Consider the following 27577-nt stretch of genomic DNA (forward strand, 5'->3'; position numbering starts at 1 on the left):
TGTTTCCTTTGTTTTTCATGTTTATTTTTCACAAAATGTACAAGCTTGTTTCACAAATAATATATATGCATCTGTAGGCATTTTGAGACAATTTAGGAGCCCTTTTTGATAATTGTTAATGCCCGCCGTACGTTTTCACATACACAATAGCTATTTATGTTTACAATCAAGCACACGATACAATACTTTAACCCTTCAAACGCTGTACGTTAACGGTTCTAGTTTACAAACACTAAAGTTGCTAACAATTATTTGACTTTTGGCCATTATTATTAATGCTCGCATAGTGTTGGAGTTCGTTTACAGTCCTCAGCTTTAAGACTCAACTCAACATTCAATACTTATTTTCCTTTTTAAAAGAACTTTTTATACGAATTCCTGAATCTTTTTACTCTGCACCCTCAATATAGGACTCTAATTAAGACTTAAAAGTCTCCGGAGTTATATAAGTGTCAAAAAACTGCCACAAAAAGACAGTTTCTGACAACAATATGCAATATCTTTGCTTGTTTTATTTTAGCTAAAGTAGATGGCATCCTAAAATTTAATAAAGATAATTTTCATTCGTAGATCAGTAAGATCACAATGATTTTACATGTTTATTGCGACATTTAGCCAACTTGTGTGAACATACTCCAAGAAAAATCGAGTGCCTTTGTTTTCATTGATAGTATTGATACTACCATAAGAGGTTTTGACTCAGTAAACATATAAGTACAGTATTTTAATGCAATTTATGTTAGATGCCAACAAATAACCCCAAACATTTTGTTTGAAGTAATTTTAATCTACCGGAGAAATCATACATATAATTGTATGATTGTAATTATAGCACTACACTAACCCTTTACTTGATACAAGAAATAAAGATTGTAATCCCAAGCATTGTCAATACAAAGAGTAGCAAAAAATACAAAAATGGTAAAAAAATATGTTCATTCTAATATACATTGACCAAATAAAGGGTTAACATATTTAATTTGGCGTAACTTCTAGCGCCTCACCCGTTCCTAGTGAGAATACTAGTAACACGTTAACTGTTCTGTTGAGTTTGATTTAAAACAAAACATATTGGGTATTATTTTAATAACGTTACGTATGGTGAGACGCAAGAGGTTACATTACGTATAAACTTTTTTGCCACTTACACACATTGATATTTAAACAGATTGCACTAATTACTTAACACAATATTATCAGAATAGGTAATTCGTACAACTATCATCGAAATAAAATGTCAAAAAATAGGAAATTAATATAGCAATTTAGGAAAAATTATGGTAAAACACATTGATATAGATTCCATACCCAATGTGTTTTAAATTAAATTTTAATTAGGATATTTTATAAATCAATTCATATAATAATGGAAAGTGAAACAAACCAACAATATCGATTCGCTAATATATCTCTTTTATAGAAAAAAAGGCACAGCCCTTAGCAACCTTTACGAACAAATATATAATTTTAAATTAGAAGTCCAAGAATAAAAAAAATCAAAATTATGATCTTACACGACCAAAGACTCGCACACATTTAGGGCTGCAACACTAATATCACTCTTCAGTTTTTGACGGAGAATTTTATACTTTTGCATGAATAATCTACACATATTATGTGTAGCATACATTTTGCAGTCCACAAAACAGCAAGAGTGACGAACTATTTTCCAAGTCTTCGAATTGAGATTACAAGTTAAGAGAAGCACACTTTTTTCACCTCCGACTTGCCTTGTCCGTTTCTGGACACCTCATAGTAGTGCGACACCTGGTCGATGTGTCCCAGCGAGTCGATAAACTCCTTGTCGTGCGTGATTATGATGAACATGAAGTTCTTTTGGCTCATACGCTCTTGGACTATCTCGTTGAGCGCCATGCACAGGTATTTTATGTTTTCCTGGTCCAGGTTTGTGGTTGGCTCGTCTAGTGCTAGGACTCCGAACCTGAGAATGAAGGAGTTGGGGGTAAATAACTCGGTTATTATACAAGAAAAACCTACTTGGTCCCATCTATCTAAAAAAAAAGTGATTTGTTACAAACGTAATTTTCGATGCTTTTACTACAGACAGTAGTTTTTGTTTCAATACCCACATCTCAATACAAGTCTTACAAAGTTACAGTTAGATACAATACAATTCCTCCGACATCTAACCACATGCAGTTGATTGAACAGACACAAAGTTACGAAGGGGCAGCTATAAAGAAAGATCTCTTAGGTAAACTGGATGAATAACTTTTTCGCAATTTCCTCCGAACCCGATGTTTTACCTCAATATATTAGATAAAATACCTGGTGCTGAAGTTTTCCGCCAACGCGAGTCAAATTATAAGGCAGGCGAGCAGCTTCTGTCCGGTTGAGCTGCACTGTATTCCACAGCCTAACAACTTGACTTCCTTCATCATCCGAAACAATTATATATATGGTCGAACAAGCTCTTGAGTTGACACAGTAAGCGGGTAACATGGAGGTCAATTAAACAAACCCCGAGAGTAGTATAGGTCTTCGATAGAAGATAAAATACCTGGTGCTGAAGGTCTCCGCCAGCGCGAGTCGTATGATGAGGCAGGCGAGCAGCTTCTGTCCCGCCGAGCAGCGCCCGCGCATGTCGATCTCCACGCCATTCTTGCACTGCACCACTCTGTAATAACAAGGCAAAAATATTATCATTATTTTATTTTGTTCCACACAAGACATGAATTGCCAAGCGGAATGCCGGGATAACGCAAGAAAGATGAGGTCCCGCTGTAAGGCAAAAGATCCTCCTTTTACCCTCATCTTCCATTTTTCCTGGTTCTAAACTAACTTGCCAGTCTCAGCATAGTCAACGTGGTCTGCCAGATATTTAATCGATGAAATTGTCTCCACAACGGGGCTTTTCCCAGGTAGGAATGCTTTTACGCCATCGTTTTTCTACGCGCACGATCATTTCGGTGCTATAGATTATAGGAGCGTATAAACAAGAGCATGCTAAGCAAATAAAATAAATAAAATCACCTGTAGTTATATTTATACCGATCGGCGTCTTCCGTTAAGCCACCATCAGTCTTGATCTCGATATAATCGATGTCGTTTCCTCTGTAGATCTTCCTCCACATTTCTCTGTAATTGAATAATAAGACTATTATAATTAGTATCATAAAAACAACAGTTTTGTACACGAAAACTGTTATATTGATTAAATTGAATGAGAAGAATTGTTTGAATCTACCCCCAGTCAGAACTGACGAGATTATTTTGATACCCACTGTTTTGATGGTGGGTAACAATTGACCCGACCGTACGTAGGTTATTTTTGGTATCTTATCAGGATTGTAAACGTAAGGTCTGTCATCATTCGTAGCCTGGCAAAAAAGGCAATATCGTCGCGACGTCCCGCTTTCACACACATATTGATAAGAAAGGGATAACACGATGATGTTGCCACTTCTTATTTTCTACTCTTTTTTTGCCAAGCTGTATTCAGTCCGTCTCGTATGCACGCAGATAGCTCATTTATAGAAAATACCAATTAAATGTGTAAAATAAATAAATTTAGATTTCTCACCTTACAATAAGGTTAATATTTTTCATCTTCTCCTTATGGAACTCTAGTAAGCACTTCTCAAGCGCCATGGAGTAGTCTTTGATGTCCTTTTTCATCGCCTTGGTGACCGTGAGCTCGTAATGCTTCTCCTTGTACGACTTTTCTATGCCTTGGTCGATCATGTTTTGTAAGTCTTGCTTGCATTGCTTTAGTCTGTCCTAAAGAGATGAAATTCATATTTAAATATCTAAAAATCTCGAAAACCATGACATTTTCATTAAGGTTAAGTTCGCTTAATGTGACAGTTAATGTTAATGAGATGTCCTATCACCCATTTTCATTTTGGCGTTGATTTGAAGGGCGCCGGGCATTTAAACCATCCTCAAGAATAGCTCTATTAAAAGATCAAAGTCGTATGAAAATCCAGTCAGTTGTTTTCGAGTTTATATTTATAGTACTTTTATGAGATGTAGTGAATCGACTGATTAGCCGGGTTCACACCGACCGAGCAGCCTCGCGAGAAAATCGTCCGTGCTCAGGCGCGCACGTTTGCCTCGCCCGAGCCCATTTGCTAGGCAAGATGGCGGCGCCGGAGGGCGCCGTGGTGAATGGTATACATCGATCCCAGCGCACCCTCACGAACGGCAAAGAGGATGGAACGTCGGAGTGGGTTTAGTGGGTAGGGCCAAGTTTCCCCCTTCTCGCTAGGGGAGGGGAAAGAAACGGCGAGTCCCACACATCGTGCGTAAATGCATTCCCACTCCGTCAAAACAAAAGGCAAGATGGCGGCTTACAGTCAGCACTTCAAAATAGTTCTGCATAATTATTTCCGTGGTACGTGCAGCAAATTTGCTCAGCGAAGCAAACGTGCGGACGTAATGTGCGCGAGGCATTTCCTTGTGAGACTACTCAGTCAGTGTGAACTCGGATATTTACTTACTTTATGCGCCTGCATTTTCCCTCTATTCTGTTCCTTCTCCTTAGTAATCTGTTTCTCCTTGGCGGCGAGCGCGCTCTTTTCCTTGAGCAGGTCCATGTTGAACCCGTTGGTCTTCTCCGCGATCTCGGAGATCTCTTTCTCGCAGTTTTCTATCTCTGTCTGGATGCCCCGAAGCTTCAGGTTGTCGGCCAAGTCTCGTTGGTTGAGCTGGGAAAGATAGAGTATATTAGCGGTGACGGACATAATGATTTCCACAGCACACGATCAAGTAGTATTGTGCACTAAATCAAAATTTACGTCGCATTAATTGAATTGATTTGGTTGCAACTCAAGCAATACTGCGTACATAAATATTAATTTTATTGCAGTTTATTATTTCAAAATATTGCTTTCCTTCGAATAGATCTATTTTCAAAGGCAATGAGCTTAGAATATAACTGTATCAATGTTAGTGTTTTAACAACAAAGCCCCGATCACTATTCATAAATTTCATTTCACACTCTATCAGCGTAGAGCACTGGTAGCCTAGTGGTGACAACTTGCTACTTTCAATCTGCACGGGAAGCATGGTCGCGCGATAGACGATAAAATAGCAGGCCGTCCCTATCGCACTTACATTAGTAAGTCTATCGCGCGACCATGCTTCCCGTGCTGGAGGGTCTACAGATCCAAACAATGGCTAATACCAATGAGTTTTTTGAAATTCCTCCATCCATCCTTCACAAATCACAACTAATTTGCATTTGTAAATGTTCATACCTCTTGCTTAGCAATCTCATCCCTCAAGATATGCCTCCTCTTCCCCAGCACGCTCTCATCAATAAGAATCTGTTTCCTCTTCTCCGAGAGCTTATCGTTGAGCTCATTGAACATCTTCATCTGCAGAGGGATCTTCTTTTCTTCGTGCTGCCGGAGCTCAGATAGCACTGTCTTGATTCTGTCCACTGCTTTTATCACTTTGGCGATGTAGTTGCGTTTGGATTCTATTATTAATCTGTAACAGAAAGTTATAACTAATATTTGACATTTTAACACATATCAAGGTTCAAAAGTTTGAAGCCTGTGTGAAGAGATGGCAGTCTATGCACTGTGATTACACATTTTACTTCGACAGTAACTGTCTCTATAATACTCGATCCTCTTTGCAAAAACTCAAGGTTCAAGGGGCTCAATTTATGACCTATGTCACAAATATTTGATTTTGATTTTTGCTGGATTCTGACTTGTTTCTATAAACAAGTCAGAATCCAGCAAAAATCAAGTATCAAGATAATTGCAACACGAACGAAATTCTTTTACATTGATCGTAATTCGTAATATAATGTTGGCTACGCGGCCTAGGAAGTTAATATCTAAAGTCTTGCAAAAAAAGAGTAGAATAGTACATTACAAGTGCGTAAAAAATAAAGTTCGAACAAGTGGCGATAAATTAAAACAATTTCCTTTTCGCACGTGTATCGTACGACGTTTTCAGTACTGAACTTAACAATGAACCACTTCTCGCACTAGTGCGTAAAAAAACACCATCTGTATTGAAATAGTACATTACGATACAAGTGCGTAAAAAAGGAAGTTCGAAACGAGTGGTGATAAATTAAAACACGACCGAAGGGAGTGTTTTAAATCGACACGAGTTACGAATTTCTTTTTGCACGTGTATCGTACGACGTTTTTCAGTACAGATGGCTATCCGAAGTTTCGACCTGACATATAATGAACCACTTCTCGCACTAGTGCGTAAAAAACACCATCTGTACTGAAAAATATACTTCTGTATGAGAAGATTAAGTGTTGCTATGATAAAAAAAGTCCCATTTTTGCTCTTTCTTGCTAAGCTGTACATCTGTCTAGCGAAAAAAACCTACATTGGTAAAAATAATGGAAGTGTGGGAAAAATCTACATTTTATCGCACACAAGAAGTGTGAGTGAAGAGAATCCACACTAATATTATAAATGGGAAAGTGTGTGTGTCTTTTTGTTTGTCCGTCCTTCACGGCAAAAGGGAGCGACGAATTGTGATTTTTTAAGTGGAGATAGTTGAAGGGATGGAGAGAGACATAGGTTACTTTTTGTCTCTATCTAACGCGAGCGAAGCCGCGGGCAAAAGCTAGTCGTATATAAAATGACCTGTTCTTTTTGGCGGCTTCAGTTTTGGCGTCCTCCTTGTCTTTCAAGTCCTTCTTGAAGCCCTCTGTGGCTGCCTGCAACTCCTTCAGTTCTTCATTGTATCGGTCTTTGTCTACCTCTAGTTGTTTGACGGCCTCTTGCAGGGTGCAAATTCCTTGGACCTGATAAAATAAATATATATTATAGGACATTCTTACACAGATTGATTGAGTCCCACGGTAAGCTTCAGAAGGCTTGTGTCACAGTATAATAAATAGTACTATCGTACAGTTCCCGCTCCCCGCTGAAAGTGCCGCCAACCCCCTCTCGGTTACCTCACAGTTACCGCCTGTCAAAAACGCGAACAGTCTACATGTCATATGTCACTCATACAAGCATGGTACGCGTTCACCTACACGAGCTTAGAATGTGTGCTAGGAACGCGCCTCTTTCATATATTTGATCGCCAGTGTCCGAGGTGTGCTTGTGTTGTGGTACTACTCAGACAACGATATATATAACATACAAATACTTATATACATAGAAAAATTGAGTCATGGGTGCTCAGGAACAAATATCTGTGCTCATCACAAAAGTAAATGCCCTTACCGGGATTCGAACCCGGGACCGCTGCGTAGCAGGCAGGGCACAGACCAACTCCTATAGACATCTATTACAAGACGACTCGCGGTGGCCAGCCTTCCTAGTATTTGCACTGATATAAGCGCGGGCGCTCGCCGTGCCCGATCAGTATCGACCAAGTAACAGACCCGAAAGCAGCGCGTGTTTTTCGCACAAAAAAATTGGAAAAGGGTATTTTGATGCCTTAAAGATGTCCACCTGTAGTGTGAAATGGTGTGGAAAGGTAACAAGAAGCTCAAATTTAAAAACAGACGGCATTACATTCCACAAATAAGTCATATTTATAATTTATTCAGAGCCGGCATAGGTCAACTTACATTGGCCACTTACGCGTCAGTAGAGGGACAGTCATACTTCTGTCCCTTTTCATCTGGCGCGACTGCCCGCCGTCCTTGAAACGGCCAATCACAGCGCGCTTAACACATTCCCCGCCCGCTCCTCGCACCCCAAACACTGGTGACTCGTATCGCGAACCAAATATACAAGACTGCCACTCTATAGGAGGTTCTCTGTGAGGCAGGGTCACTACGCGTCAGGCCAGACCGGTTGTCAAATCGTCGTCGTCTTATGTAAAAGAAATCTAAATGACTGGCTCTCCAATCGAAGTTGAATAGCAATTTCCAGAATGTCAATTCGCAAATCAAGTAAATGATTAGTTTGATTTTGCAAAACAACCATTAGCAACTCTACGTTTAAAATACTTAGGCACACTTGCACCAACCACTTAACTCAGGGTTAGTAAGCCGTCAACTATCAAATTCCATATATTTTATTTATTTAGGTAATTACAAACATAAATCTCTAATTAATTTACATAGTATCGTTAAACCAATAAGGTTTGTCTCGATACCTATTCCATTCCGCGGTAGATGTTATACAATACAATCATATAATTATGTAGGTATTCTATTCTTTATACATATTATAACCAAAACAAGAAACCGCTAACATTGCACTGAAAAAAAAATTAAATAAAATGGTGCATGGGTTAACCCTCATACTATCATTAGTATTTAATACGTGGCGTCATGTAGAAGATTACTTCTTCAAGAGCCATCTCAGTCTATACCGATGGCTTAACATATCTTACTGTTCTTACCTTCTTCTGTATATTGAGCATCTTCTCCTTCAGCTTACTCTTAGCATCAGCTTTCGTCTGCAGTTTCCGGACATGAGCGTTGAGTTTCTTCTGGCTGGTGCGGACGCGAGTGCGGAGTGTGCTGGTCTCATGGCGAAGGTCGCGCTGGCGGGAAGTGGCTTCCTCGAGGGTCATGTCTGTGTCTATGCCGTTGTCGCATTGGGAGCGAAGGTCTTCTAGCTGGAAATATAAATAGGGATTTGATTAATCTTCGTTTTGCGTAATTAAATAAATATTATTATAGGACATGCTTACACAGATTGGGCGTCATCCATATATTACGTCACAGTGAAGGGGGGGGGGGGGGGTCATACTAAATGTGACAATCCCTGTTAAAGGGATAATAAAAAGCGTGACATGGGGGGGGGGGTCCAAAGACCTGAAATTTGGTGTGACGTAATATGTGGATGATCCCTTGACTGAGTCCCACGGTAAGCTCAAGAAGGCTTGAGGTGCGGGTACTCAGACAACGATATACATAATATACATAGAAAACATCCACGACTCAGGAACAAATATCTGTGCTCATCACACAAATAAATGCCCTTACCGAGATTCGAACCCGGGACCGCGGCGTAGCAGGCAGGGTCACTACGCGCTAGGCCAGACCGGTGGCCAATTGCGACCTAGATCTAAGGCAATTAATTATAAGGATTAAAATAAATTGCTATAAAATGATTATTTCTTGATCACAGGTTCCCTTAATTAAAACGGGAGATATGTATGCATGCGACACCCCGCGGCTCTGTCCGCGCGTCCGCTGTGTCCTGGCAGGCAAGTATGGTCGCGCCTTAAATGATAAAACATCAAGCCGTCCCTATCTCACTTACAAATAGTGCGATAGGGACGGCCTGGGGCCTATTGCATAACAATTTACAACTTGTATTACAAGTGCAACTCTCTTTCTTATAAAATGAATTGGAGGGGGACTACCGCTTGTAATATGAGTTGTAAATTGTTATGCAATAGGCCCCTGATGTTGCGCGCCAGAAATAAACAAGCTTCCACCGCACGCACTTGTTTCATAGCTATATGTACATACTTATCAGTTTCGCAGAAGGGAAAAAACGGAACACACATAGGAGCATATTGTCCATTCGTCTGTGAAGACCGTTTCTTTGTCTACGTTTGGTCGTCACAACGAAAGTGGTAGAAATAGACTTCTGAAGTTCTGTCAAGTCACAGACGAAAATAGTTATAGACATCAAAATATTAATACAATTTTCAGTAGTCTTATGCCCGGTGAGTAAACGTCACTCGGAAGATTTCGAAATTCGAATCAGGACAGGACAGAAGTAGACACCTATGCTTAACAGTGGGCTGATAACAGTTTCGAAGACTTACTTTCTTAGTAGATATGGCGATCTCAGTTTTGTAACGGTCCAAGAGAGGCATGTCCCCTGATATCTGCTTGAGGGATTGCAGTTTCTGCTCGGGCTCTTTTAGCGTTGTTGTGAACTCTTCAATTGTCGTTTTGAGGGCTTTGATTCTCTGAAATGAAGCAAGATGAAAAATATATTGATGTATATTGCAATTTTTGAAATAATATAATTTTCTCAAACATGCAATGAAATATTGTCTTTACGTTCCTTAAAATGGGCTGGGAAGTATCGCTTTTTGGGCGCAACAACTCGAGAGGACTGCAAAGTAACTTTTTTTTATAAAATATTGTCCTTTAGAGCATTTTTTTTTATTTCATTGTATGTTTGAGAAAAGCACTATACATGCCTCGGCGTGAAAACGGATTCCCGGCCTTGTATGCCTATCCGGTCCTATCCTATATATACCCACGGCCGGAAATCCTCATTTTCCCGGCCTCTGATGTAATGTACTATAGCAACACTTACTTTTCTCAAGTGACTCAATAGTTGCCACATGCAAAACGTTTAATCGGTGGCGCCTACATTATTTTTAAGTCTGTTTTGACAGGCTGGCTGTGTAAGGCCAGGTACGCACTAAGCGGTTGGCCGCATACGTATGAAACCAGGCCCCGTAGCCGAATGGCATTTCTCCGACGCGAAACGAAAATGAAACGCCGCGAAAGGTAGTCTGGCTCTCGCGCCAATACGCAAGAGCGAGAGAGATAGTATATCTACTAGCGTTTCATTTCGTAAGCGTTTGTGCCATTCGGCTACGCACTCAGGCAGGCAAGTATGGTCGCGCGATAAATGATAAAACATCAGGCCGTCCCTATCGCACTATTTGTAAGTGCGATAGGGACGGCCAGATGATTTATCATTTATCGCGCGACCATACTTGCCTGCCAGAGTCGCAAACACTAAGCACTATGCGGCCTGCCGCAACCGCACGCGGCTAGCCGCTTAGTCCCTACTAGACTTAACCACAGTATAATAAAAAGTACTATCGTACAGTATGGCCACTCCCGCTCCCCGCTGAAAGTGCCGCTCACCCCCTCTCGATTACCTCACAGTTACCGCCTGTCAAAAACGCGAACAGTCGACCTGTCATATCTCACTCATACAAGCATGGTACGCGTTCACCTACACGAGCTTAAACTGTGTGCTAGGAACGCGCCTCTTTCATATATTTGATCGCCAGTGTCCGAGGTGTGCCTTAACTCTAGTTGGTTGTGACTTACCTCATCCAGTCCCTCTAGCCTTGTCTCTATATCCTTCTCCTTCTCTCTCAAGCCGGAGATCTTCCCGTTGACGGACTTCAGAGCGAGTAAGTCGTCCTTCTTGGCTGAAGAGCGTTGGAGCTCTTCTGTAACTTTCTCCAGTTCAGCAGGAACGTTTAAGACCTGCTTTCCGAGGGATGATATGAGGTCTGTCACCTAGAAATAGGGAAATTAAATGAATAAGTAAGTTTGAATCTTGCCTGCAATAAAATAAAACCCCGGCCAAGAGCGTGTCGGGCCACGCTCAGTGTGGGGTTCCGTAGTTTTCCGTATTTTTCTCAAAAACTACTGAACCTACCAAGTTCAAAACAATTTTCCTAGAAAGTCTTTATAAAGTTCTACTTTTGTAATTTTTTTCATATTTTTTTCCTTTAGGTGATTATTTTTACGATTATTTCCGAAAATATTAATATTATCAAAAAACGATTTTAGTAAACCTCTATTCATTTTTAAATACCTATCCAACAATATATCACACGTTGGGGTTGGAATGAAAAAAAAAATCAGTCCCCACTTTACATGTAGGGGGAGGTACCCTAACAAAACATTTTTTTCCATTTTTTATTTTACCACTTTGTCGGCGTGATTGATATACATATTGGTACCAAATTTCAGCTTTCTAGTGCTAACAGTCACTGAGATTATCCGCGGACGGACGGACGGACGGACGGACAGACATGGCGAAACTATAACAGTTCCTAGTTGACTACGGAACCCTGAACACCTGAATGATAGGTAAGTCATTGCATAACACCTTGAAATATCATAAGCCCTTTTGGGTCCCATCCCAGGGTTACTTTTCATACATTTTCTTCGGGAGGGAAAGACATGTTCATATGTGAGTGTATTTAGTAAAACGTACTTTGTCAGTTTATTCATATAAAGATACAAGCAAATCTCGTCATTATGGTAAGCGAATGCAAAGTGGCGTATTAAACTGTCAACTGGCGGTGGCAGGGGTAAACGGTGGCCATAGGTAAGTCAGATCGATTTAGACAATTTGACATTTCTATCTATGACCACTACTCGCCGTCATTACACCTGAATGAAACCTTTTATTGGCTTGAAATTTACACGAATAACCGGTCAAAGCGTCTTTATATAGTTAGTTTTCCCATTTTGAATTTGAACCATGTTCTATAAGTAAATTGGTACGAATTTCGTTTGTTTCAAAAATAAATGTATCAATTGGAAACTCTACTTTATTTGGTTAATGAAAGATTCAAATTCGATTGCAACAATATGTGTCTTGTAATGTACATTGGGCCTTACGAGGTTATGGCAAAATATAATAGGACGATTTTTATGAAAAAAACACTCGCTCAGGGACACCTTGTGTTATTATTATAACATCTCGTGTTCAAACTTGTTTGTGTAATGATTCTAGTGGATAACATACCTCGTGGTCAGAGCTGAACCCTCGGTTGCACAGCGGGCAGCAACTGGTGTCTTTGAGCAAGCTCTTGTATTTATCGATGACGACAGTAGACGCTTGTAGAACAGCTTGTTTTTCCTGCAAAAACAAATTAGGTTTATTTTTTTGGCGAGTGTTGTGGTTAGACGGTGGATGTGTGGCGTTACGCGACTAGATCGCATACGTAACGAACACATCCGTGGCAGCCTCGGAATCCGTGACGTTGCGGATAAGCTGCAGGAAAGTCGCCTACGATGGTATGGCCACATACGCCGCAGACCGATAGACTACGTCGGAAACAGATGCCTCAACCTCACCGTCCAAGGCCCTAGGTCACGCGGCCGCGGTAGGCCTAAGAAGCGCTGGCTGGACGTCGTGATAGCGGACATGGAAGAGAACAATTTCGCGCCACAGGATTCCGAAGACCGGGAAAAGTGGAGAAGGCTGAGCAGGAAAGCGGACCCTGGTGCTAGGCCGGGAAAACGCTAGGTTGAAGAAGTTCTGGTTGGACAGGGGATCGATCGATTGCGGCTCCGTTTTGCTCGCATTGCTAAATAGGAATTATTAGCACTTTAGCAACCAATAACCCGCCTGATGGGTACTCTTGAACTCTGCTCAGATGCCAGAGACCCCGCCTGGCGGGTTTTCGCCATACAAGCAGGCGGTTATAAATTACGACCGGTTTCTGACGTAGTGCGCCAATTTTGTGTTAGGGTCGGCAGAACTTTATGTCCCTTTGGGTTGGGTGAGCTAAGATTACTTGTTTTTTATAACCCTAAACAGCCAAAAGGATCATGCATTAGACAGAGACAACACGACCCTGCACTGCTAACAAACTTTGCAGGAAGTGTTCTTTCTATACATAGGTGCTATTATTTGTCCTGAGCAGATAGTTTCGTTCTGAAGACGCGTTCTCAATTCCTATTGTCATACCATTTGACAAATTTATTACTACTAAATGATCTATAATGTAGTTCTTACCTGTAACTCTTCGACTAGACTAGTGACTTCCTTAAGAGCTTCCTCGTAGGTCTGGTTGCCGCAAGCCTTCTTGATTTTGGCGTCGGATTTGACGATCTCTGCTCGCTTTTCTGAGAGCATCTCGCCTACTGTCTTGCGTTCCGCTTCCAGGCTGGTCAGCTGTAAGGAATAACGGTATAAAATTAGAATAAGTTTACTTAGTTTCGATTCAGGCAGTAAACTCTGTAGTAGGGATGTCACGAATGTCGCATGTGTCACATTCGCGAATGCGAATATTCAGAATGCGAATGTGCGAATGCGAATATCGCTGAATTTCATAAAAAACCAAAATAAAAACCAAGCAATCATCAACGACCCGCTAGGTAAAAAATTTAAAATGCTTACTATTGGTCAAAATGTCGAGTACGAACTTCACGCCGTACGAATTTGACCTATCTGCGCATGCGCGACTCGACAGTCGACAAGTAGCAATTGGAGCGGCCGGCGCGGGCGAGGAACAAGCTGCGACTTGCACACATTCGCATTCGCAAAACATTCGCATCGTTTGAAGCGAATGCGAATGTCAATGCAAATGTTTAAAAGAATGCGAATCTTTCGCATATGCGAATGCGAATGCAAATATTCGTAACATCCCTACTCTGTAGGTAAAGAATTTAATGTGTAGGAACATTCGCCTATGAAGAGACCTAGTCTTCAACAGAATGACATGATGTCACGATCCTCAGCATTGAGGGAACGACTAAAGAAGTCATTTATTTAGTCATTTCTGAATTTATAGCCAAAGGTGTAAATTCTTACATGTTTTTAATCACTAAACACTGCTTGTAAAGATTAACAAACATAATAATATATTATATTATATATATTCTATCTTTTAAACTACGATTTTAGATCTTGTACTTCATGTATGGTAAACTAACTACCTACCCATAGTCATACTAGTTATGAAAAAAAAAAAGCTGCACTTTTAGATGGAAGCAAGACGCTTTGCATGGTGATAGTAGACCAAAGTAATCGATTTTTTCCGAGGATATCGAAATTTCATCCCTTAGGAAGCCGAGCGTAGCGAGGTGTTTTATGAAAATGAAAAAAATTATATCTTTTTATTGTATCGTCCGATTTTGACAAAACGTATCTCAAACCTCACCTCGGCCCTCCACTCCGCTTCCACCTTGTTCACTGCTACAGAAAAGTTCTCCTCCGGCAAGGAGCCCAGCAGTTCTGTGATGGTTGCACTGTGCTTTGAAGACTGTAGAGTCTCTCCTCTTTGCATCTTATGGAGCAATGGTGTGAAACTAGCAATTATCAGTACTAACCTCCTTCTGTTTCTCCTTGAGCTTTTGCTTGCTGGTTTTCACCTCGGCCCTCCACTCCGCTTCCACCTTGTTCACTGCTACTGCAAAGTTCTCCTCAGGCAAGGAGCCCAGCAGTTCTGTGATGGTCGCACTGTGCTTTTTTAGGAGCTTGGAGAGTTGTTCTTCTTTGTCCTTGATGGAGCGGTCTATGGTGTCCCGTTCGGCGGTTTTGGCGCTTTGCTTTTGGAGTTTGGTCACCTGTTGAGACAAAAAAAAAACACATAGAATTTTTTTCCGCAGGCTTTGCAGTGTCTGTAAAGCAACTAAAAACACACTTCATTATTTCAGATTCGAAATACTAGAACTATTGATGTGCATAAAAGTTTTAGCCCACGAAAGTTTGGGATTTCTATTATTGAATAGCCAGCATTTGCAAAGTTAGGAAACATCCTAAAATAAAAATAAATTGTCTGTAGGTCACAGCCACGCACAGTATACATTGAAATTGAGGATGAGGTATTTTTTATTTTTTACATTTTAATTAAGGTCAGGTCTACTGAATATAACTTTTGTATTGATATATCTACCGCTTCTTACACCTCTGAAGTAAGAGCGGGAATACTCCAGACTACTTTAAGGCCTGATTTAGACGGCGTGCGAACTCGCATGCGATTTTAGTTACATTGCGGGCTGTGGAGGTTAAATACATTCAGCACAGCCATCAAATACAGCAATGTAGTAAAACTCGTATGCGAGTTCTCGTACCGTCTAAATGGGCCCTAATTGTCGAGTTTTATCCACTCAAACTTTATTTATATGTAGAATTATTAAAAATATTTTTTAAGAGTAAACTCCTGCAACTTTGTCAGAATGCACGAAGGTTTATATTGGTCTCGTCATTTATTCAAACTTAGAACTTCAAATTACCTTTTGGTTCAACTCTTCCAGCTCTTTTTCATTTTGCTCAATCAATTTCTCGTCTTCATTCATTTCCTTCTGTAGCTCTTCAGTGTTTATTTCATCTATGGCAGCCTGATGTTCCCTGGTAAACAATAACGAAAAAAAAAATAGAGTTACAAAATGTCCTAACGGCAAAATACAAACTCACAAGCAAGCGAAATACCGATTTTCATGAAACATGGCTAAGAACACTACCGACTACTTCAGCTTTCAAACAAAAAAAAACTAAATCTAAATCGGTTCATCCGTTCGGGAGCTACGATGCCACAGACAGACACACACACAAACAGACAGACAGACACGTCAAAATTCTAACATCCCGTCGTTTAAAAGTGGATATCGTTGAGTGCGTGCGTGATGACACGTCTCGCTAGTCGTTCGCATGTACACAGACATAGAAATTAGAAATGAAACGTGTGTATTACGCAATAGCAGTGTCCATCCACAAGTGTGTGGGTTCAAGAAAGCGACAGGCGTATTCAATACAAATCGCCCAGCACAAAAGTGTGTGTGTCTCTTTGTCCGTCTTTCACGGCAAAACGAGGCGACGAATTGACGTGATTGTTTTAGTGGAGATAGTTGGAGAGTGACATAGACTACTTTTTGTCTCTTTCTAACGCGAGAAGCCGCGGGCAAAATCTAGTATGTGAATAATACTCACTCCTCAGCAGCCTTCAACTTGGTTTCGATCTCTTCGAGCCGGGAGCGGGACACGTTCGCATCGTTTATCTCGTTATCCTTCTTTAGAATGTGTTTCTTGGCCGTTTCAATGTCTAGCTCCTTGTTTGATATCTTCTCGTTGTGTCGCGACTGCAATAAGAAGCAAAAATAAAATCTGTGTAAAAGTTAATGAATATTGGATTATAGGGAACTTGACTGTAGTTAAAATAAAATATTTTATACCATGCACGAAATAAAGCATCAGATAATTATATGAAAAACATGGACAGAAGTTATTTTTAAATCCAATTTCTATTTAATAAGTCAGGTAGAAATATATAAAGTAACTGAGTTGACCGTGAGACGTCACTAAATTCAATTTCATATAAATTCCATATTTAGCAAGTCCAAGTCATTCAAATTCGTTTTGACAGTTCTTAAAAAGAAGCTGATTTGACTAGGAGGCAAGTAGTCTATATTACAACTGGAAACTTTGCAAGGTGACATTTTTTTTTATAAATACTCCGCCAAGAGAAATTCGATTCGAGAAAAAGAATAAGTCAGTATCGACCTATTGCGCGAGGTATTGCTTTGTGTGTACTAAAATAATTATTTTCTTGTTTTATTTCTAGCTTAAGTATGAAGTGTGCCCGTGTGACGCATTAAGAATTTCACCACCCTCTTTCTTCCGGTGTCGTAGAAAGCGACTGTGGATATGGGCTAAACTGTGGCTAGGCTAGAGGCTGGCAAACTGTCACTGCAATGTTAGTTTCGTTTTCTAACAACCCCTTATTGGCACTGAATTTTAGTAGTTTTTTAATTTAGTAACTTCGTATAGACAGATAAAGTCTAAGAAAAAAACGTACCCCAAAACCATACAGAAAAAGGTACGGTGATATGGGCCAAATTGTCAAAACTGAGGTTCAAAAGTTTTAAGCCTGTGTCGAGAGATGGCAGTCTATGCACTGTGATTACACATTTTACTTTGACAGTAACTCTCTTTAATACTCGATCCTCTTTGCTATAACCTACTAGACTCATATCGAATTTTCTGTAGTATTTGGCATAAAAAACTATATTTATAGATCTTGGGTATTAAAAGTGTATGATGACTACGTATTTTCGATAAAAACTGTGTGTAATTTTTTTGTCCACCGAAAACGCTGTCAGCGATGTAGTGACGTCATCGAATTCGAACTTACTTCATGTCAAAACAATCACTGACATAATGAACTTTACGCCTCATACTTAAAAGTCAGAAAATATTGCTTTCGAGTAGAATGAACTGATGTACAGATTTTAGTCTGATTAAATTTTATTCTATGGGAAGTTCCATAGACGTCTGCTGCGTGACGATTATGTGTCTGTGAAATGTGAATGTGGTTGATGCAACTGGCCCTAAATCATATAAGACAGACTTTAAAACAAGGTCAAGTATCCTATTATGGGATACAGGCGTGATTGTATGTTGTATGTTTGTTAAGTATTTCTACTTTTGACTTACCAAAGCATCTCTACAAGCGTTGACGTAAGACTGCAGCTTGTTCGCCTCATCGTCAGCCTGGGATTGGGTAGTGGTCAGATCCTTGTTCAGTTCTTTCACCTTCTGTTGTAACTCTTTGATGGCTTTGTCAGCCTCTTCTTCGGATTTTATTTCCTTTGTTTCCATTTCTGAAATTGCGATAAGAATGTTAACTTTAACATTTTTTATGCAGTAAAAGAATGCAAAGCACTGGTTGCAATGGTGGCCTATTAGCAGGGGCGGCTCACTCCGCGATTCTATCGCCGTGCTACAAGTACATGCCGGCGGCCGCGTGTTCGCGGCCTAATCAGGGGTGGCGCGGCGCGCGTTCTCACAGAACGCACGTTCGCACTTTCTATTGTTATTTTACGTCAAGAGCTTTTTTTTAAGGCTCATATGCGATGTCCGCGTGTGGAATGGCTAACAATGCTAAGTTAAATAGACATCATGAATAAAATATGTACCATAGGACATTCTTACACAGATCTACTATTGATTAAGTCCCACGGAAAAGTTCAATAAGGCTTGTGATGTTGGAACTTAAACCAAAATACTGTATATATACCTAGAAAGTACCCAAGACTTAAATATAATAGTATTAAATTTTATCTGAGTAATTAATTCGTCTTAATCCATAGGCAACCCTATCATCCGACACTGCGCACGTGTGGCTGGTTTCTTTGTAAAAAAATTGTAGGAATTTAAAAAGGCGGCATTTCGTGAACATCAAAGCAGTGGGCCTTCTGTACTTGTACTATTATATATTCTGTGATATTAGTAAGAACTTGTGGCTTTCAATTCGGACGTCGTGGGTTCAAACTCCAGTCAGGGTTCTAACGAACTTATTATATGCGAAATATTATTAAATATCATCAGTTGCTTTACAGTAAAAAAGAAGAGGAAAAAAGTGTCTGACTCAATTCTTAGACCGGTCACTGACGACCGGTCTGGCGCAGTCGGAGGAACCTTGTCTGGACTCGATCCCCAGTAAGGCAGATAGTTGTTCCTGAGTCATGGATGTTTTTATATCTTTGTCTGAGTACCCACAACACAAGCCTTCTTGAGCTTACCGTGTGCCTCAGTCAATCTGTGTAAGAATGTCCTATAATATTTATTATTTATTTATTTATTAGTATTAGTTGCGAAGTAGACCCCAGGTTCCAATGAAATGTGGCAATAAGCCAGTATAAAGCAAGGAAGACGAAATGCAGTAAAATACCTGCTAGCACCAAAGCCTCTTCAATCAGCTTGTTCCTCCTATCAACCTTCTCCTTATTCTGGTTTCTAGGAAGTTAAACTCGTTCAGTTTGACCTTGTTATAGGTCATCTCATTCTCAATCTTCTCTCGCTCCTTGTCGAAGGCCGACTTCCTTTCGTAGATCTCTATTAGCTCCTTTTGCTTGTCTTGGACTGTTTGGCCGTGGGATGCTGAAATAGTTATTTGTTTTACAAGGGGGCAAAGTTGTTGTTTAACCGCACGTGCCAATATTGATACCCGAGCAAGAGAAAGACTCCAATATTGAACCGCGAGCGTAGCGAGTGGTTCAAAAATGGAATCTTGAGCGTTGTGAGGGTATCAAGGCAAGAAGGTTAAACAAACTTTGCCACCGAGTGAAACACAACATTTTTCACCACACCAACATGAACAAAATACTGACTATAAACATCAAACTAAATCGAATCCATTAATTCATTCAATACTTATGATTCAAAATCATAATTTGTAGGTAAAATCTACCAGTTAGCTCAAGACATCAAGTTAAAATTGGTATGAAATTACTTTGCACTCTTGTGGATAAAATGCAATTTTGCTATCTGTTTTCGAATAGCAAAGAGAGCCATTACCAATTGGTGTGGTGAAAAAGATTTTTTTTTTGTTGGTGCTTGTCCAAGGGCACCATATAAGTGGATCTTAGGGCCTCCACAAGGTCCTTCCATGCCTTTCTATCTTGGGCATTCACATCATGATATAATAGAGATAAAATATTTCAAAACTGTATGTATGATATCTACAGCAAGCCTAGCGCACTAGTGTGATATAGCTAATCGCGTCGTGCATCCCTTTCGCACCTAATAAACGTGCAAAAAGGACGCACTGACGCTATATGTTATATCACGCAAGTACGCGACCATACTTCAACCGCTAGTACGATATATATTGTTTTTGATTACAGACTAACCCTCTTATTCATAAAAGTTCACTAAAGTTATCAAGCCGATAAAGTTCGTTTGTCCCTTCCCATATTGTTGTTGTTGTTGTTGTTGCCATATTGGTGTGATAGAAAGGGACAAACGAACTTTATCATCGGCTTGATAACTTTAGTGAATGTTTATGAATAAAGGGAATAGGGATCTAACATTTGCCATCAGATAATGCCTTGAAAATAGAGATGCGTTTAGAGTCTTGGCCGCTCCAATACGCTCCAAGTGATGGAACCAAATGTTCCAAAGTATAATGATTTTTATTTTATTCATTTAATAGCTTTCGTTTCAATTAATCTCATCAGTATAATCGACTGGTAATAAAGCGGCAATGTTACAAATGTTTTACTCAAAAGAGGAAAATATTTAAACTTACCAATGCTTTCATTTAATTCTTCAACAGTCCCTTCGAATAAAGATTTGATGGTGTTCTTCAATTCCTTTTCTTGGGTCTGGAAGTTCTCCAACCTGCAAAAAGAAATGTATATACGAAATTACAGTATGCCGACAGAACCTAAGTAAAGAATTGAGTTTTAAATGTTATTGAATAGCAACCGAACAGCCTCGCGAGGCAATGCCTTACGTCGCTGGTGCTCGCTTATTTGCCTCGCCCGAGTCAATTTGCTCCGCAAGATGGCGGCCCTTAGGCACTGGGCTCACTGCGAGCTAGTAAGCTATGAGCTATCGGCTATAAAAACGAACAAAAGATAAGCACCCCCGTGCAAATAAAAGAGACACGGCGATTTTGATAGCTCACCACTGGGCGAGTAACTATAAACATCGCCGTGTCTCTTTTATTTGCAAGGGATGGTTATCTTTTGTTCGTTTTTATAGCTGATAGCTCATAGCTTACTAGCTACTAGCTCGCGGTGGGACCAGTGCCTTAGGTGTTCAAAATAGTGCTGCAAATACTTATTCCCTGGCATGTGATTGTGAGATCACTTCAGTCACAAAGATGTTTACTCTTTTTCATAATGTAGTAACATTTATAAGGGTAAAACCGGACATCATCTCGAATCTAAGAGCCTTAGTGATAAGACTAGCTTATAAATAAAATAGCAACAGTTACTGTACTCACTTGACTTTAATTTTATCCCTCTTATTCTCGAGCCCCACAATGCTCTTCTCCATAGTCTTAATAGTCTCCAGTTTGGCCGAGACTTCTTCCAACTCCTTAGATAACTCTTCTATTTTAGCGTTGGCTTCGGTGATCTGTGTCTCAATGTTTTCCACATCAAGTTTCTTCTTCTCTAATTCTTCTTTCTTCTCAAATAGATGGTCTACATCTTGTTCTGTAAATTGACAATCCATACTAATATTATAAATGGGAAAGTGTGTGTTAGGGTGGAGCGAAAAAACACTTTTCTGGAATTAGCAAATCTAATAGTTATCAATCAATGCCCCTTAGTCTATGAAGCCTTTGTGCAAATTTTCAGCTTTTTAAATCAACATCTTCAGCCTCCGCATTAGGTTTGAAATTTTGAAAAACTCATACAAACCTGAAAATTCAACTTTCAGATAAAAAAAATTTTTCGACAGTATTATGTTCAGTATACATTATTGATACATATTATTACAAGAAATTACCAAAAGTTGCGAAAATAGCGTCAAAAATCGCCAAAGTTTGCCTAGTTTCAGTTGTTGTTGTATGTCCTAAGGCACCCCATAGGTGCATAGGGCCTCCACAAGATCCTTCCACGCCTTTCTATCTTGAGCCACCGCCTTGGCCTCGTTCCAGCTCAGTCCATATTCCCTCAGCTCGTTCTCAACGCTCCGCCTCCAGGTGTGTACGGGGCGTTTGCGGGCCCTCTTTCCTCCTTGAGGCCGCCACTCAAACGCGATACTGGCGCTGTTGGTAGCTCCTCTTCGAAGGGTATGACCGATCCATCTCCATTTCCGCTGAGCCACTTCCTGGGCGATCGGAGGTTGTCGGCACATACTCCACAGATTCTCATTCCTTATAGTTTTCGGCCAGAAGATACGGAGGATCGACCGGAGGGACTTATTGACAAACACTTGAAGTTTGTGCGTCAGCCCCTTTGTCACTCTCCATGTCTCACAGCCGAAGAGAAGCACGGTCTTGACAATAGATTCGAAGAGGGAGATTTTCACGCGGCGAGTAAGCACGTTTGAATCCCAAACAGGCTTGAGTTGAGCAAATGCAGCTTTTGCCTTCTTAATTCTGCTCTCGACGTCATCGTCTGCACCTCCCTGACACGACAGTGTACTGCCGAGGTACACAAACTTGGAGACTGATTCGAGGCGGTCGTTTTTGAGCAACAAAGGTTCCTTACAAGCTGATTGTACTCGCATATTGACAGTCTTCCGTCGGTTGATTCGCAGGCCCATGGCTTCAGCTTCCTCTTGAAGACTCTCAAGTTTCGCTTTTAGGTGGGCTAAAGATGGCGAAATCAGCACGATGTCATCGGCGTAATCAAGATCTTCCAGTACCTTTGTATGCCAGGAAATGCCTCTTGGCGTTTTGACCACTCTTCTCATGACGTCGTCGAGCAGAATTATAAATAGCAGTGGAGACAGGAGGCATCCCTGCTTCACACCGGCACTTATTTGTATAGGCGCTCCCATTTCCTTTTCATGTATCACCCTACATGTGCTCCCCTCGTACAGGGAGCGGATGATGCGGATGACACACTCGGGTATGCCCCTGCGACGAAGGCTGGACCACAGCGCGCTCCACTTCACGGTATCGAAGGCTTTTTCAAAGTTAGCTAGTTTCAGTACATTGGCCAAAATAGCCGCTAAAATACTGAAAATTGGCGATTTTTAACGCTATTTTCGCAACTTTTGGTAGTTTCTTGTAATAATATGTATCAATAATGTATACTGAACATAATGTTGCCAAAAAAAAATTTTTATCTGGAAGTTGAATTTTCAGGTTTGTATGAGATTTTCAAAATTTCAAACCTAATGCGGAGGCTGAAGATGTTGATTTAAAAAGCTGAAATTTTGCACATAGGTTTCATAGACTAACTTTCCCATTTATAATATTAGTATGGATGAGCCAAGCGCGGATCCAGCTTTATGCCCGGGGGGGGGGGGGGGGGGGGGGGGGGGTCACGTGGTAAAGTACCGGGGCCCCACGTGGTAAAGGGCCCCAGGGGGGGGGTCACGTGGTCTATTTGTATGGCCAACTTAGGCTCCAGGGGGGGTCATGACCCCCATGACTCCCCCCCCCTGGATCCGCGCATGGGATGAGCAAATGAAAAATTAATCTAGTACCAAGAAACTCCTAAAGTTAAGACATGATTCTGAAATATGGCGATTATTTGCAAACAAAAATTGTATGTATGTTTCAAGCTTTTGTCAATTTTATGTGGAGTGATAACCTTCAGCATACTGTTTAAGTGTCAATTTTCTTTTGTATGTATACATATACTATAGGACTTCCGGTTGGGACGCCATCATAGCGGTTTCGTGTCGTGAATAATTTATTTTTCTTTTACTCATTAATGTTGTTTAAAGTGTAATATTGATAGCGTATTATGCAGTAAACTAATGGTGTAGTGAGAAGCTGATGAAGAATTGTTCTCGAAACGCGCTTAGCCTCTTTTTTGTCGTAAACGGCCGGTAGTCCACGTGCTCTTGTAAAATCTAGCTATCAATTTACAAGTGCTAAGTCACCGTACAATGTCGTACTTACCGTACAAAAATTACTAATATTAGCTCATATCACCTTGACACTGGCGAAATAGTCCCAATGGACTGAAGCCATTTAATTTTAAAAACTGAACTGAACTGAACATATACTATAGAATAGATAAAACGAATAATCTTACCAAGCAACTTAATATCATGGGAGTAGTCTTTTCTCAACTTCTTCAGATGTTCAAAGCACTCGCTGTACTTCTCAGAGTCGAAAATCTCATCAAACCTCTCTTTGACTTTCTGACCGTCATCTAGCGGCCAAGTAGAGTCTTCTTGGTGGCAGAATATGACAGAGTTCAAGATAGCGTCGGAGACACCTGGAATAATACAGAAGATTTTAAATAAGTGTTTTTTGTATTTATTGAAGAAAAATTTAAATTTTGAAAAAACCCCTGACAGCGACATATTAGACCGATTTTCATGAAACATGACTAAGAACACTCCCGACTAACTCAGCTTTCAGACAAGAAGAAACTAAATCTAAATCGGTTCATCCGTTCGGGAGCTACAATGCCACAGACAGAGACACACACACCGACATACAGACAAACAGACAGACAGACACGTCAAACTTATAACACCCTGTCGTTTTTGCGTCGGGGGTTAAAAATAGTACTAAGTGAAATAAAACTATAAAAATCTGATTTTTATTTGTATAAATTTGATTTATAATGTTTGATTTTAAGTAAAATTGAGTGTACTTTTTTAAACAATTCACTTACTATGAATAAAAAATATGTATAATTATATAACACTGTTGTGTGACTTTCATCATAAGGTAGAAATGTTCTGTGGCATCTGTTCCATGAACAAGACAACTCAGTAGGAAACAACTATTAAGATTTGATGGAACTAACAATTAATAGGGGTATGACACAAGACTGCCAAGTTGCCAAGATCGGCAACTCCCTTGGGAAGGCCTACATCCAGTAGTGTTTGAAAAAAGCCAGCAGTCTTTGGCATGACAATATAATGTTGATGACAAAAAAAAAGATAGCCAGGCAAGACTCAATCACAGCTGCAGAAATGGATAGCAATGGAGGAAGCCTTTACCATAACAAGATTTGATGATCTGGACTCTGGTTAAGGTTGCAAGACTCCAATTAACCCTTAAATGCATAGTGATGTATAATGCAACATTGACAGCGTGTCAAAATTCAAATTTGAATAAACCTTGGATTTAAGGGTTTATAGGGCAATGACACAAGATTGGTTGTCGCTGAGATCCCTTGGGAAGGCCTACATCCAGTAGTCTTTAAAAAAAGCCAGCAGTCTTTGGCATAATATAAAAATTTTACCTTCCAATAAAATTATTATTATTTTGCCTGGTATATCCGAGGTCTTTATAGAGAGAGTACGTCGTAGACGTCGCATCGGACCGATAGATGGCGCCATCGTTCGTTGTAAGTCGCTCCGGCGTCACACCGCCGCGATGTTGGTAGTCCCGTTTTTCCCCACTTGCAACATAAGGCTCCTCGCGCCCCGACCCGCCACCAGCCACCCTCATTGTTGAGGAGAAGTGCCGACGGTATATTAAGCCTACCAGGAAGGCATCACTCAGACCTCGGATATACCAGGCAAAATAATAATAATTTTATTGGAAGGTAAAATTTTTATATTATTTGTGCCGTTTGTATATCCGAGGTCTTTATAGAGACCTGTTTATTATCTCCTGGTGGCGAGTCAACTGGCGCGCAAGCCTTTGGTAGCCCTATTGGCATAGCATAGAAGAATAAGAGAATCAGTTGTTGAACCGATTTGACAGATGTATCAGTCGAAATCGCCTTCGATCCGCGAATATCTCGGTGCCAGAAACGCCTAAAGAGATTTTCGTGATGACGCTTTAGTCAGCGAATAGTTAGAGAAATGACATTATTATACATCGCAGCATCATCGCAGATCAAAACCAAAAAAAAAGATGTAGGCGAGGTTGACTTGAACAAGATACAAAAAACTTTAGATACACTATTATTATTAACAGAGACGTAATTTTATCAGGTTATAAACCCAATTTCAGACACAAAGTGTGTAAATTAACTGTAAAAGTAGTGTAACTATCTGTACTGTAGCAGGGTAACGTAATTGATACTGCTTTTGTCAACCCTTCGTAAAAATTATCAAAATCAATATTAGCTTTGATATGACTATTTAAAGTCCAACGTCTTACGTCCATATCAAACACAGAAAAAGGTCATCACTCACGCGCCCAAGGGCTATTTGTTACAATACTGGTATTTTCGATCAGACTATTTCGCGTCAAGCGAGCGCGGTTGCAAGCGAGACTCCTGAACTCTGAACTCTTTTTAGTGAGGGCAATTGAGGATACCGATCGCTCGGTAAAACTAGCCTAGAAGATGAAAAGTACGAGCGCTGTCGATTGCTACTACACTGGACGGAGGTATCAGTCGATTTCTTCAAGTCAGTCATTGACTCTTAGGGTAATCCATTACCTAATCCAAAACCCGATGCGACGGATTTCTACTTCGTGCAATGAAGGTCGACAGCGTAGACTGAGAGGTGACGTCCGTGTCGCATCGCTGGTGGTTGCTGAACACGTCGTGGTAGCAGGTCAAGGGATGAATTAAAACACCGCCACACATGCGCGCTTTGAGAGCGTAGGCGGAGCGCAATAATGGCGGTGCACCGCACAAACGCTGGCGTTGCGCCCAGTGGGCGCTAGCGGGAACTAACGAGCGCGGATTGCGAGCGCAACGCGCGCGGGACGCGAGCGGAATGCGCGCGCATTCAGCGCGCTGATAGCGTAGCGTTAGCGAAGCGGAATGCGCTTTATGTGTGGCGGAGGCTTAATACGTACCGTTGTACGGCGTAATGCAGGGCTCTCGCAGACGAAGAGGTACGATGACGGGCGAAGCAGAAGAAGGCGAGGTCACCGAAGGTCACTTACTTGGCTCCCAGGGGGTGCATACTGACCTCGTACGACAGTCTGTTGGAGTCAGCAGTTACTGTCCTAGTTACTCGTAACAGAAGAGATGTAGTCCTGCCATCGTACAGCATAACATAACATACAACCGAACTGTGCATAGCATATAGTGCTATGCGAACCTTAATCCGGCTGCATGTCACTTCAGTCGCCAGCGCCACCGCCTGTTGAAGATTATTTTCCATCGGAAGAGCTTTACTTTGTACAATATTCCGATTATTGAAGGTCTTATCGGGCTGCAAATGCAAGCAAAACAGGAACGATTGGCCTACAGCTATCGGCAGCTGTACGAGGTAATGCTGGAAACCAACCTCCCTCTGTAGACTACGAAAGTTGTGAAATTGATGAAATCAGGTTCTACGATCGAATCAAGCATTATATTAATTCAGTATAGTCGAGCCAGATGATAACTACTGAAGTCCTCCTGAGTTCCTGGCCCCTTTCGCTTTGAGCTGGAATCTCAAGTTCACTAAGGCGAAGCGGGTTTATTTTTCCCAATTTGTTTATTAGAGGCTCGGCGAACAAGTTCATCTCTCGAATCGACAGGGGGCGCCACAAGCCTCCGGGAAATCTTCGTGTACTTGGAACCCCCGCGGCCAGATTACCGATCGGTTTTGGTGTCCGCCCGGTAAACAGACGCACGCTCAGGATGCAGGACGCTGGCTCGAATTCAGATCTGGACATTCTGAGAGATATTTTTTTTTATTTTTAATTCCGCAAACCTTTACGATGTGTTTGACCTACACAATGAGCGATGTACAGGAACCACAGGGTCGTCTCGCGAGGCGCCTCTCCGATTAGATAGCTCGCGAACATCGTCAGGACACCCTCGCAGCAGTGCGGCTCCTCGTCCGGTTATTGACGTCTTACCTCGTTCAACTATGGGTGGCCAAGCCACGTTAGGACGTAGCATCTTTAGAATTTATCTGTTCTCACTTCGGCGACGG

General features: G+C 40.9%; 2 protein-coding genes across 2 annotated transcripts in view; both read right to left on the minus strand.

The window, feature by feature from the left end:
• LOC125230252 (DNA repair protein RAD50-like) lies at positions 1-19176 on the minus strand. The gene is made up of 17 exons (XM_048135359.1): positions 19041-19176; positions 17804-17970; positions 16301-16449; positions 15607-15721; positions 14701-14937; positions 13385-13543; positions 12389-12502; positions 10951-11145; positions 9696-9842; positions 8313-8531; positions 6593-6753; positions 5224-5458; positions 4464-4670; positions 3545-3741; positions 2995-3099; positions 2522-2638; positions 1-1942 (listed from the first exon to the last, which is right to left on the minus strand). The coding sequence occupies exons 2-17, from the start codon at positions 17966-17968 to the stop codon at positions 1696-1698; spliced, it is 2769 nt and encodes a 922-aa protein (XP_047991316.1). The 5' UTR covers positions 17969-17970; positions 19041-19176; the 3' UTR covers positions 1-1695.
• Positions 19065-27577, minus strand: part of LOC125230418 (DNA repair protein RAD50-like) — a 12700-nt gene continuing 4187 nt past the window's right edge. Inside the window, exons 4-8 of the mRNA XM_048135554.1 lie at positions 23821-24006; positions 21964-22737; positions 21102-21315; positions 20400-20491; positions 19065-19249 (exon numbers count right to left, since the gene is read on the minus strand). Coding sequence (XP_047991511.1) covers positions 19065-19249; positions 20400-20491; positions 21102-21315; positions 21964-22737; positions 23821-24006 — 1451 coding nt within the window. The remainder of the gene's footprint in view (positions 19250-20399; positions 20492-21101; positions 21316-21963; positions 22738-23820; positions 24007-27577) is intronic.

This window comes from Leguminivora glycinivorella, chromosome 10 (genome assembly GCF_023078275.1).
Source record: "Leguminivora glycinivorella isolate SPB_JAAS2020 chromosome 10, LegGlyc_1.1, whole genome shotgun sequence".
Lineage (NCBI taxonomy): Eukaryota > Metazoa > Arthropoda > Insecta > Lepidoptera > Tortricidae > Leguminivora > Leguminivora glycinivorella.